Source organism: Nomascus leucogenys, chromosome 22a, assembly GCF_006542625.1.
Source record: "Nomascus leucogenys isolate Asia chromosome 22a, Asia_NLE_v1, whole genome shotgun sequence".
In the NCBI taxonomy this organism is placed as follows: Eukaryota; Metazoa; Chordata; class Mammalia; order Primates; family Hylobatidae; genus Nomascus; species Nomascus leucogenys.
Genome location: NC_044402.1, coordinates 90,201,645 through 90,215,794, shown reverse-complemented (window position 1 = coordinate 90,215,794; position 14,150 = coordinate 90,201,645). Strand labels below are relative to the sequence as shown.

Genomic DNA, 14,150 nt, shown 5'->3' with positions numbered 1-14,150 from the left:
ACATTAGGTAAATTTTACCCAGTTAAAAAAACCATTTAAGAAAGTGTTGGGCCACAAACAATCAGAAAAAGAGAGGATGAATAAAGAAATGGATCGATTCCAGATCTGAAGAGTTCCTTATATATCTGCTTTAACATCAACATGGAATAAACAATTTCCTGAACAACATTAAAGAAAATTTATGTATATAATACTTCATTTAGTAACTGCTAGTGAAATTACAGTCACTACAATAATCACAAAACAGAAAGTATGTGATTAGCTAATTGTTAATTTAATTCTCATTTTAGTCATCAATGAAAAGATAAATTTGGATAAACTAAACACACCTAAACCATCTAATTTAACTCAATTTCAAAGGTACAAGATAATGGATGTTTGAAAAATTATACTGGATAGATTCTAAGAACTCAAGAATAAAAAAAAAATTACACTGGGTAGAAAGTTAAGAGATCTGTCAACAATATGAGAAAAATGAAACTTCTGGGACCAAAGACCTACCACAGCGGTTATGTCACCCCTTTTCTTAAAAAGTGATACCTGGATCCCACCCTCAGAGCTTCTAATTCTCTAGGCCTAGGTTGAGATTGGGCAGCTGTTTTCACAAAGCTCCACAGGTGATTCCAGTACATACCCAGAATTGGAAACTACTGTTATTTGTTCAGCAAAGTGTGGTGATTAATAACACAGACTCTGAAGACATCCTGGCTTGGTTCTGCCACTTAGTAGTTCTGTAAACCTATGAAAATTATCTAATCTTTCTGTGTCTCATGCTCAACTGTAACATATGGATAATATACATCTACTTCAGTTTTGTTGTAAGAAATGAGTTAAAGTGTGCCAAGTACTTAATATTACTTAGCACAGAGTAAGTGGTGATAAATGTTTTGCTCTCATTATTTTCTACCAAGAAACACAAATCTCAAAACAAAGGGGCGAGTAATGGTTGGAAATTAAGTAACTTTGCTAAAAGATTACTTTTTAAGAAACTTTTAAACTTGGGACTACAGAATTAAGGTTATTTCTAGTCTCATACTCTTAAAACACTAACTGAATTTCATTATATGCATATAATAATCTCAAGGAAAAATATGGAATGTGAAGAAATAAAAATATTATTGAGAGAACAGCGCTGTTAAAGGTGAGATTTAAAAGACAGGAGATCACAGCATGGCGTGAGTTTGTGCTCAGTACCTGTCTGCTGAATGAAGAAATGCTACCTGAATAAGATTGTTAAAAAAAGGACCTTATTTCATTGTAAACTATGCACCTTTGGTTACTTACTTTGCCATATTCACAACTTTAAAGTTATTTTCTACTTAGAATCTGAGGTTCTGGATTAGCTATATAAAACACATGATTTTCAATAGTTTACTTTCAACAGGTCCTAAAAATAGTATTTTTAGCACTCAGACATTCAAATTAAAGATTGTTCCTGTGCAGTGGTAAAATGAGTTCAAAACAAAGGTCACCATTTGTAATTAATTATAATGTGCAAATTTTCACATACGGTACTCATCTTTGGAAAATATAAAAAGTTATGTCCAAAGGAATATTAAGCAAATGTTAAGTAAAAGCAGCTGCTACTGTTGTACTTAATGTCAAGAAGGGATTTAGTAACTTGAATGGAAAATATTAATCCTGATTTGACCAGAAGTCAATTCAAATAATGTTCTTGTGACTAAACACTGCATTTAGTTATAAAGTTTATCATTTTCATAATACCCTAATTGCAATTTTTTTTTAGTTTAAATAGCAATATATTCATAACTACTGCAAATGAAAAGTTCAAGCTAACGTCAACTGAGTGAGACCCCAGTGGTAGGGAACATGGCCCAAATCTGGATTTTAATCCACTAGAAGGAAGGCGAGGAAGGAAAAAAACAAAAGACAAAAAAACTCCAGAAAGGAAGAACTAAAACAATGTCAGTAACTCCCTGACTCCAAAATCTGTCCCAAGCTCTCATCAAAAAACTGAACAATCCTGATCCTACTCCTTATTCAAACTCTTTGTTATAGCTTTGAGAACCTTCCATTATCCATCCCCCACCTTCCCCCAACTTTCTTTACACATACTCCCTCATATTCTGTTCCTGTCATAGAATCTTATTTCCTTAATAACACCATGTTCCTTCTAGCTTCTGGGCCTTCTCATATACTGTTCCTCCAACCTACAAAATTCCCTAAAATCCTTCTGGTTAATTTCTATGCAGGGAAGCATTACCTGTTCCACAGATAATATTAAGTCCAACTGCCAAATTTTCCCCTAGTTCTTCATATTTAAAACTTGTATCTTAAAGCTCATCACATTCTTGTTTAACTGAATCTTCCTTACTAGCCTACACCATTCATGAGTTGGGAAAGTATGTTTTATTTGTGACTAGCTAGAGTACCTCGGGCCTTACATGCAGAAAACCCTTAATATTTCCTAGTTGAAAGAAGGGAAATAGGGATGGAGAGAAGAAGAAAGGAAAAGGAAAAAAGGAAGAAAAAAAGAAGAAGGAAAAAAAGGATGGACTGAAGGTCTACAGAAGAGGAGTCTACTCTCATATCTCTTAATATACCTTAGAGAATTTAGGATCATGGAAAGAACTCCAAGATAAAGCAGGGAGAGAAATGGTAGCTAGTATGATTCTTGGGTGTTATATCATTTTTGCTCTACCTTCTCACTAATCATGATGCTACTAGACTCAGCTGATCATGGTCCCAGGACCCCTGGCTCTGAAAGGTTCTAACACATCACTCTGTGACATACAATTAGAACTCTGATCCCAAGATACCTATATTTTCTTCATAGGTTTCTATTTCTGGCCTCCAAATTCAATTTAATCTTGACTCAACAAATGAGAAATGTTCTTCTCAACAGAAAAATTCCCTTTCATAGATTAAAAACTGATCATATTGACATTGTGAGCAATCATTTACTATGTGTTAGTAATTGATCTTGTATCATAACACACAATTCTTATTTAATCCTCACAACAATCCATGAGAGACTGTCCACACTTTTTAATACAAAGCTAACAAAGAACTGTGATTAGAACCCAGGTGAAGCTTCAGAGGTCTTGACCATCAATGCCTCTTTTGTCTACTTTATGGCAATGTGAGAGAAAGTAAGCTTGATTCCAGAATATTACCTGGAATATTCCGGTAATTGATGGTAAATGGATTTTTAGATGAGGCCTATTAATCATAATCCTAGTAACCTGACACCTTGGGACCCACAAGGAGAAACAATGCAGACATTCCCCAAAAGGCAACTGGAATGATACCTGCTGTTGTGAGGCTGCAAAGGAACAGTCAGCAAGATAAGTTTCCATCATAAGCTTGCACACTGTCCCTATTTCCATGAGAACTTGAAACATCTATGGTTTTTTCCTATTCTCAGACAATTCTCAGTTCATTTCCCTGGGCAATGCAATTCAACTTTTGTGGGCTTACTATATTTAAAAGTTAAGTCCCCTCACCTTTAAACTGCATAGTTGTGTCATTTAGGTAAAACTAAAGACAATCACCATTGTGTGAACCTTATTTGCATCATAATTCAGAACAAATCTTTAAAATTCTGACATTTATGAAACAATTATAAGTTTGAACACTGAGTATTTGATATATTAAGGAATCTATACCTTTAAAAAAGTTATGACAATTGTATTATGGTTATGTTTAAAATATGAGTATCTTTTTTTTTTTTTTAATTATACTTTAGGTTTTAGGGTACATGTGCACAATGTGCAGGTTTGTTACATATGTATCCATGTGCCATGTTGATTTCCTGCACCCAAAAATATGAGTATCTTTATCTCTTAGAGATACATACTGAAATAGATGATATGCCTACGATTTGCTTCAGAATAATAAAGAAAGGGAAAGAAAGTGAATGGAAGTATGGAAGAAACAGGACTAAAAGGACTGACTATGAGATGATGGGTGGTGAAATGGGGTAATGGCTTTATACTTCAAAATGTCTACTTTTGTGGATATTTCCAAAAGAACAAAATACAATAACCATTCCCACTTAAAAAAAGAAGATGACAAAAAAAGGCTGAAGAGAAAAGCTTTATCGAGGCTTTTCATTTTGGTGTTAATAGTGGTCTTTATCATTTTAAATTGATATTGTTTTTATAAGACTGAAAAAGCTAAGGAAAGAATGAAAAAAAAATTGGTCAAGTATCTAGGTAGTTTATCACCAAATATAAACTCCAGATGATGGATTACGTGTAAAATTTTTTCCACACATTTGACATAATATTGAGATACTTAGATACCTGTATATGATTGAAGGTATAATTTCACTCTCATTTTCTGCTGGGTTAGATCACCAGAACATAATATTTTGTGTTTATATTAAGTGTCTAAGTCAATTAAAAACATTCATCATATTATTTTGGAACGTTCATTCAGAAAATCTAATTTAAATATGACAAGTACTATTTTAATCAAAGACAGATCAAATCACCTATTTACATAATAAAAATACCCACTATAGTTTATAAGTTATAATAAATAATACACCTTAGAAGCAAGCCTTAAGTTATACTGAATAGAAACAGTATAAATGAACAACACTAAATTGAACTGCCAATAATACAAAATTTTTTGTGTTGTATTACATATTTTGGAGACCAATTTAAGAAAGGGAATAGTTAAGATATTAAAAACACCAGTTACAACTGTTCCAATGAAAAAGCTTTTTAAAAAAGTTCTACAACAGGAAAGTTATTAAACATAAAACAAAAAAAATAGAAGATAAATGGTGGTTTGAAATTGAGAAGATGAATGGAAAATCTTTAGCAAAAAGCTTAATAAATCAGAAAGCAGTTAAGGCTTAAACAAAAAAACAAAATAATACAAGCCCCCACCCCAATAAAAAACCTAAATTAGCAGAAAAAAAAAGTGTTACCAAAAAAGGTACTCTATCCAAGCCAAAGGTATTTTCCGATCTGCTTTTCCATAAATAAGAAGTGAAAAAAAATTCTTTTTAAACAGTGAGTCATATAGAATGGAAATAACTGAACATTCAGGTCACATGCAAGCTCTGGAAACTTACTTTAGTTTTTCCTCTTCACTCAATGTCTTCCACAGTTCTTCAATTTGTAGTGTTGCATCCTCTAAACTAGTCTTAGGATTTTCTATGAGAAACTGAGGACGATGATCTTGAACAAAAAGAGCACTTGCTGACATGGGTTTCTTGATTACTCGATTGCTAAGTAAATCATAAGCTGTAACTTTTCCAGATTTATTATCTATTACATTTGATTTTTTGTTACATGGATCTTCATTAAGATTCGTTTGTTCAGGGCTTGGATAATTATTATTACTTACTTTACATGGTAAACTTTTTTCAGGCACTAAAATTTTCACAGGTTCAATATTCTCTCCCACTGAATTTTTAAGTATATTTCCCCTGCTCCACTCATCTGCAGAAATTTCCAAAGAGTTTTCAAGACCTGCTTCTTCCTCATTTTCCCCACTCTCATCTATATGGTCTTTATTGCCATTTTCTGACTGGGTGTGCTTAACGGAACCCATAAAACAAGTTTTACTATATTCCGTCTGAGTGTTCTCCCGTGATACATTACTCATTGAAATGTCTTGAAATGCATTCTTAGTGTTTTTATCAATGTTAGAAATTTCACTACTACAATGACCATAACCAAAGTCACCATCTCTTATCTGGTGCTTTAAACAATCATCAGCGTTCTTTCCAGATTCATCATTATGCATATCATTTTGGAATGGAATGATTGAAGTATCAACATTTGAATAATTCTTTCCAGATGATTCCATTTTATTAAAAAGCACATCTGTTTCTGCTGTTTTACTAAGAACAATGTCAGCTGCGGAAACATCTGTTTTATTATTTTCATAAGAATTTGTACTAGGTAATGGTCCATAACAAGTCGTCATCAGATTTTCAAGAGCAATTAAAACAGATTCCTAAAAATACAAATTAACAAATGTTAGGGGAAATTATGAAAATAATGGACAAGATTTTAAATAATAAAAAAGATAAACATAAACAAATCTTTTTTATATGAAAACAGTAATATATGTTTATAAATAGCATAAGAAAAAATTATCTGAAAAGTTACCTTATTTTGTAATAATACTTGACTCTTATCTGGTGTTAAATTGACATCAACATCAGCTGTAGGAACATCGATTTTCAGAAAGAAAATAGGATACAAACGAGTAGATTCCTTTAGGCATTTCAGATTGTAATGATGTCGGATTAACTAGAAATACATGTAATAAATAAAATAAAAAATAATATGTAATTAAAAAGTACAATAAAACCCAGCAAATTCAACTGAGAAATTGAGTAGATGCAACTGCTTATTAGGAAAAGCATTATCATGGCTGGGCACAGTGGCTCATGCCTGGGATCCCAGCACTTTGGGAGGCCAAGGCGGGGGGGATCACTTGAGGTTAGGAGTTCAAGACCAGCCTGGCCAACGTGATGAAACCCCGTCTCTACTAAAAAGTACAAAAATTAGCCAGGCATAGTGGCAGGAACCTGTAATCCCAGATATTTGGGAGGATGAGGCAGAAGAATTGCTTGAACCTGGGAAATGGAGGTTGCATTGAGCCGAAATCATGCTACTGCACTCCAGCATGGGCAAAAGAGCAAGGCTGCATCTCAAAAAAAAAAAAAAAAAAAAAAAAAAAAAAAAAAGAAAGCATTATCTAAGTAGTAATACTCCTTTGGAGGCCTTGAACCTAAATGAAGCACAAGCATTCATAACAAGTACAAACATGCAATAAAACTGGCTTAATAATTAAAAATCACAATGTCATGGAAGTTCTGAAGGTTTAGGATTCAAATCAAAACTCTAGCACGGTGGCTCTGGCTTGTAATCACAGCACTTTGGGAGGCTGAGGTGGGCAGATCACTTGAGGACAGGAGTTCGAGACCAGCCTGGCCAAATGGTGAAACCCCATCTCTACTAAAACTACAAAAAAAATTAGCTGGGCATAGTGGCAGGTGCCTGTAATACCAGCTACTTGTGAGGCTGAGGCAGGATAACTGCTCAAACCCAGGAGGCAGAGGTTGCAGTGAGCCAAGATCACGGGACACGCCATTGCAATCCAGCCTGGAGAGCGAAACTCCATCTCAAAAGAACAAAAACAAAAACAAAAAAACTACTAACTCTCTAACTTTAATTTCCTGGCTATGTGGCCTAAGAGAAACATTGAACATTTGTTTCCTCACTATAAATGCGGACCATAATGCAGTCCAGAATTGCCATGAAGAATAAGAGAGACATCATATGTCTTTCTATCATGCATAATGCTTAATAAATGACATTGTATTTCTTTTTCTTTATTTTAGTGCAAATTCTTGGAAGTAGTCCTTGTTACAATGTGACAAATTTCCAATTCAAATATTTTTTTTTTCTAAAGCATACTACCTTTAAGATATCTTTTTGATGTACTGGTCGACTGTTTATGAAGATGAAACTTCTTTCTGGTGTTGAAAGACTAGTGAAAGAGTGGTCTGCATCACACTTTGGAAGAAATCCACTGAGATAAATCTATATAATAATTACAGAATATGCAATGTCAACAATGTAGTTCCACGGGTCTGGCTATATACAACACTTTGAAAGGTATAAAAAAATTAAAAAACAGATTTTCATCTTAAGGTCTAAAAAGCCATATACTTCCTGATAACCATGTCTCAAGTATTAACTTTAAATAAAATAGTAAAGCATGCTACACTGGTGCTTTCTGCCTCTTTTTTTTTTTTTTGCAACTCTAAGGAAAAATTGACATTTATAAAATCTTCATGAATGGTTATACTTTCAGATATTTAACTGTCATAAGACATACAGCATTCACTCTCTACTCAACCTTTTTTCTGTCTTTTAAAAGTTTCTTTCCTCACATTGTGACTTTTCTCTGGCTGTTTGTCCTTTTCTCTTTAACCATCTTTTCCTATAAAGAAGTTGCTGTTTCTATCTTCATTCTGAGTATGCTATATAAAGCCAATCTTACTGGGTTATTTCTGAGTTAAAAAAAACCTCTTTTACTCTGTATTAACTTCCTCAGGGCTAAATACTCATTGCACTATTGTACTTTAGCTTCATTTTTGTTTAGAAAACTCTTCTATAAAAAATTTACTGATTATTTATATGCTATCTTTCTCTACTTTACAAATGTATAAAGAGGAAAGAGAAAATGAAGAAGGATACTAGAAAAGAATACCAGAGAAGAGAAAGATATTGAAGGGATATGGAAGCAGAGAACATGCTCCCACTTTTATCTTTAGTTAATGAACACAGCTAAAGCCAACATACTATACTGTTAAGAATGTAAGACACAGGCAGATTGACAAGGTTTGAATCCCAGTTCTACCACTAGCTATGTGATTTTTGTTAAGTTATTTAAAATATAGACTTAAAATCTCTTATCAGAAACAATTAGAACTAGATGTGTTATTCATCTGTCAAGGAACACTCATAGTAAAATTTTAGCTTAGGTTGAGAAAAACAAGCAAGTCACCGGGGGTACTATTTTTAGTTAAGCAGGAACCGTGGGGCTCCTTATTAACATAGCCTGTAAGCTGCCACCTATGTCTATGGCTATCCCTGCCCTTGGAAATAAGTGTTTAAGGAGATGCATTACCAGTTTTAGAACACTAAGTGCATTATTGTCACAATGCCAAATTGTGCCAATTTGAAAAAATAAATTAATCTGTATAATCCATTATAAAATGATACTACTTAATCAACTGCAAAACTTCACAGCATTTAAAAATGGTTGTATAATTTACCAGGTAACATGAGATCCTTTTTAAAGCACCTGCTGGGCATCAGGGAGAGCCTGTTTAGCCTCTGAAAGACTTACTGGGTTTGTGACTTTAAAAAAAGTCTGCGCTGAGAGGATAAGAATAAAGAATAAAATGAAGAAGAAATATGTAATATTGCTAGTGATTTCCTTTCACACCATCTTGGTTGGCCACTTAATAATTACTATTCTAGATACTGAGCTTTAAAAATGGTTTAGGATAATCTTAAGAACAAACTATGTTTAACTTATATGGCAAAGTAAAATAAAACAGTAGAGTCTCATAAAATGCTGTAAAAAGTGAAAATCAGGCCAGTTCATGGAAAAATAACTTGAGACACCAAATCAGTCCAACAAAATTGAAAATTAGACAAGACTTTAGAAAATTCTGTACCCAAGTGTATTCTTCAATTTCCTAAAAAGCATAACAAAAATTGAAGGCAAAATACAAATACCTCTCTTCCCTAATTGCTTCTCAACTATGGTCCGCCCTTCTCTTCCCTTCATCTCTAATCCCATATAAGCAGGCTTCTACTTCAATAACCAACTCCAAGGGACACTACGCAGACCTCTTATTTGACTCCCTGTGGCCCAACACCTTCACAATTCTCTCATCTGGGAAGTGTCTCACTGAATGAATCTGTTTCATCCTTCTCCTTTGGGCTTTCTGCTTCCTCTCTGATGCCTCCTCTTCATTCTGGTTTGCTGGTTTCTCTCCTTTTCCTTACCCCGTATAAATGATGATGGTCCCCAAGTTCCATTATCAGGCCCCTTTTTCCTGCTCTCTAGTTACTCTTCCTAATTTCATTCACACCTATAGTTTCAACAACTACCCATACACCAGTGATGCTAAGATATAGCTGTATAGCTTCTATTTCTTTCACTCCCCAGTGTTTACCATCTTCAACTGGCTGTCACAAAAATATTCTCAATCTCACCACATTCAAAACTTGGTAAAATATTTCATCCTACTTCTATCCTGCTAGCTCCTCCTATACTCATTTACTATGATAAGGGCTCTGCCAGCTACCCAGTCTGTCAAACCCATCTCCTCTTCTTAACCCTGATTATATTGATGTAACCCTGGCTGGTCTCCTAACACTAATCCTTTTCCTCTTTCAGTCAACCTCCACAACATCATGAAGTTACATTTTTACAGTAGTAATTTAAGTACTTTTGGTCAGGACAGTGAAACAAGTTCATGTGAAATCCCCTTCTCCGCCATTCCAACTGCAAATATATAACAGTGATAGATAAAATACAAATTTTCAAAAGGCCACCCACATAAAAGTAGTTAAAGATGTTATGATTGCAAAACATTTAACAGGGAGTGACGGCTAAAGTCAAATGTCCTATGTGGTCTAGGATCAGAAACAAGATGTGCCAGCTGGAAATTAAATTCTGGTACAGAAATAAGGACTGAAAACACCCCATTCAAGACAGGGGATTGAAATCAGTCTTTCCATTTAAAAAAGGCGGCTCATATAGCACCTCTTCTCCAAAAAAAAAAAAAAAAAAACCAAAAAAAAAAACAAAAAAACAGTTTAAAAATACTGTGGCCACTGTCTGGAGCTGCTTGCCAGAGTCACAAGAAAGAACAGAGACAACTCCAAACCAAGAACAAGGCTAAGCCAAACTGGCTAAGAAAAGGGGCCTGTAAAAGCTTGGCAGGATGAGGCATGAATTACTAATATGATACCTGGTGTTGAATTGGGGCCGGCGAATGAATTATCTGCCAAACTATGGGAACGAAGTGGAAGTTGGGGAAAGCAAAAACAAAGCAACAAAAACAATAAACCTGCATTCAAGATGATTTTGAAATTAAATTTTCAAAGCATATAAAATATCAGAGAATTAGATAATTTTGTCTCAAGAAAGTAGAAATGATAGAGCAATATGAAAAGGACTTTGAAATTATTAGTGTATGTAACATGCTTTTTAAAAAAGTAGCATACACTTAAAAAAAGGTAAAGAAATTAGAATTGGTAGCTATAAATCAAGTTTAGAAGAGAAGAACATGAAAACAAATAAATTGTAAATCCTAGAAACAAAATATATAGTTTCGGGAATTAAAATCAGGCAATGATGAGGAATTTATTTAGAACTTAGCATAAAGTAATGCAGAGATAGAAATGTCAAAGAGAAGACAGATGTCAAAAAGGATAACTTCAGGAGCTCCATCAAGCCCACAAAGTCACAATGGGAAATGCCTCACAAAAGCCACCAGGGCAGTGGCCCTGTTGAGATCACCACCAATAATTAGTTCTTCCCATGTGGGGTTCCTGTAGATGGAAAAAAATAAAAAAAGTACCCTCACATTATGGGAAGAGATATATAAAGATTCTCCACATCCAAGATTCCCAGTGGCCAATGGCACTGTCATCCCAGACTAGTCAAGAGGCCTTGGTGGCCAAGTTGCACAACTTAAAGGTATATAATGGGTACAGAAGTGAGGTGAGGACAACCACTAACTAGCAGTGGAAAACAACTTAAGATTGCTTTTGGCCAGGGATGGAGAAAGGGCTCAAAGAAACTGTGATATAGGACCAGTCTCCTTCAACCATACAAGCCCAGAAAGAATGGAGTGATAATGGGTAGCTGGTGGCAACATAAATACAACACCTTGGACACACAGTGCAATAACAGAAGAGGGATTTGGTTAGATGATCACTCTCACCAGAGACACTCAAAAGTTTATCATTCTGACAGCCCATGGAACTGGAACACGAACACATGCTTCCCAAATTCCCTCAATCCACCATGTAAAAATAACCACAGAGGTGCAGCAAAAATTCTCATATCTATGATGGATTACTAGGAGTCTTTATGCAATTCTATCTGTGCTTGCCCATTGAAAATAAAAATTCAATGGACAAGCACAGATCTGGCAACACATCTCAAAACAGATGGGAGGAAAAGATTTCCAAGTACAGGACTGATTCATGAGATAGTCTCATTCACTCATGAAATCATAGCTGACCAAAGTCTAGATCAGTGCTTTTCACACTTGAATGTGCACCTGGGGACCTTGTTAAAATGCAGATTCTGATTCAGTCGATCTAGGATGAAGCCCAGGATTCTTTATTTTCAATAAGCTTCCAGGTGATGCCAACACTGCTAGTCTTCAGACTAAATTATGATAGCTAGAATATCCAGGGCATGATGGTAAAGGTATCAAGTCTAGATCTCCTGCCATAAGCTGCCTGGGTTACCACTATAGGCAACAAAGTACCACGAACCCACGAGGAATCTAGCAGAATTTAGACAGTACCCTTGCCATCCCAAGTCAGTGACCGTAATCAGTTTGAAGTAGCACTGTAGTGTGTCAAAACTAGAAAACAACTCTTTAGGGAGCTCTGAAAAATAGGACCCACGTCACATCATGGCCAACACTGTAGCTGGCCACTAAGGTTGGCCTGAATTGTCCCCCGGCAAAGAAAATCCCAAGCATTACCTGAGTACAAGCTTCCATCCAAGATTTTGATAAAATGATAAGCAATAATTAAGAACTCAATACTACAAAGAGAATGGGAAGGGACATAGTAGCAGAAGAGGTTTCAACAAATTATGAAAAAAAATGGAAGAGAAGAAAAGAAGCCAACTGCTTAGCACAACTCCAGGAACAGAATTAGGACCTTAATTACTCAACACTCAAGTGGAACCTGACAGTCAATAAGCCCAGCCACAAACACCCTGTTCCCAATTAGATTTCTTAGTCATGGAGAAAGACAAGAGAATTAGAGGACTGGAGGAAAAAGACCTGACAAGTAAAACAAAACTGACCTCCTAATAAACAGAAATTATTAAAGGAACACATAATTTAAAAACAAAAACAATTATCTTTAGAGAGACCCAAGTTTTGTATCCATAAAACAGTAAGTATGAAAAAGCAATAAAAAATACTCTTGGAAATTAAACATAACTTTTAAAATTAAAAAAAACATTCAATAGAAGGTTTAAAAACCAGATCTCTCAAAACTTATGGAAAAAATTAAAGATGGGAAACCTGAGAAAAAACAATAGGAGAAAATTAACAGGAGGTCTTAATAACAATAGGGAGGTTCATAAAAAATAGAAATTATCAAAGTGATAATGGATGGAAGTATATAACCTGGGGCTGAGAAAGAAATGAGCCTTCAGATTCAAAAGATCCACATCAAATGCTCAGCACAATAAACAAATAATAAAAGACACACACTTAGACACATCCTTGTAAGGATAAAGGACAGATCCTAAGAACTTTCAAATAGAAGAAAACTTATCATCTGGAAAAAAAGAAATAGGCACTTTGGGGGGCCGAGGCGGGCAGATCACGAGGTCAGGAGTTCAAGACCAGCCTGATCAACATGGTGAAATCCCATCTCTACTAAAAATACAAAAATTAGTTAGATGTGGTGGCGCGCACCTGCAATCCCAGCTACTCAGGAGGCTGAGGTAGGAGAATCACTTGAACCCAGGAGGCAGAGGTTTCAGTAAGCTGAGATTGCACCACTGCACTCCAGCCTGGGTGACAGAGCAAGAGTCTGTCTCGGAAAAAAAAAAAAAGAAAAAAAAAGAAGTGGAATGCATTGTTTCCCATTAGCAAAAATGGATAGTAAAAAAATACTCAAGACCTCAAAAATTAATTTCAATCTAAAAGTCTATGTCTGCCAGACTATCAACAAGAGAAAGTGCAAGATGAACTCATTCTCAGGCATGAAAATTTGGACTTCTTTTTTAAATTTGTTTGTTTTGAGACAGGGTCTCTTTCTGGCCGAGGCTGGAGTGCAGTGGCATGATCATAGCTCACTGTAACCTTTAACTTTTGGGCTCAAGGGATCCTCCCACCTCAGCCTCCCAAGTAGCCGGGACAACAGGCATGTACTACCATGCTTGACTAGTTTTTTTTTTTTGAGACAGAGTCTTGCCCTGTTGCCCAGGCTAGAGTGCAGTGGCAAGATCTGGGCTCACTGCAACATCTGCCTCCCGGGTTCAAGCGATTCTCCTGCCTCAGCCTCCCAAGTAGCTGGGATTACAGGCACCTGCCACCATATCCGGCTAATTTCTGTATTTTTAGTAGAGGTGGGGTTTTGCCATGTTGGCCAGGCTGGTCTCAAACTCCTGACCTCAGATGATCCACCCACCTTGGCTTCCCAAAGTGCTGGGATTACAGGTGTGAGCCACCACACCTGGCCAATTTTTGTATTTTTATTTTTAGAGACAGGGTCTTACTATGTTGCCCAGGCTGGTCTTAAGCTTCTGGCCTCAACTGCCTCAGCCTCCCAAAGTGTTGGGACAGGTGTGACCCACCCCGCCCGGCCACAGACATGAAAAATTACCTCTCATGTCCCCTCCTGCTGTGGAAATTACTTAAAGAT

The 14,150-nt window shown here is 35.7% G+C and overlaps 1 protein-coding gene across 8 annotated transcripts in view; it reads right to left on the bottom strand.

Annotated features, from left to right (window-relative positions):
• The window catches only part of PMS1 (PMS1 homolog 1, mismatch repair system component), a 96,013-nt gene that overhangs the window by 19,091 nt on the left and 62,772 nt on the right, over nucleotides 1-14,150 (bottom strand). For all 8 annotated transcript variants that reach the window (XR_004028061.1, XR_004028060.1, XM_003253844.3 and 5 more), the window contains 3 exons: nucleotides 7,416-7,538; nucleotides 6,096-6,239; nucleotides 5,051-5,940 (listed from right to left, as the gene is read on the bottom strand). Coding sequence is in view for 6 of the 8 variants with exons in the window: in XM_003253844.3 (XP_003253892.2) it covers nucleotides 5,051-5,940; nucleotides 6,096-6,239; nucleotides 7,416-7,538 (1,157 nt within the window). In the remaining 2 variants the exon portion in view is untranslated. The remainder of the gene's footprint in view (nucleotides 1-5,050; nucleotides 5,941-6,095; nucleotides 6,240-7,415; nucleotides 7,539-14,150) is intronic.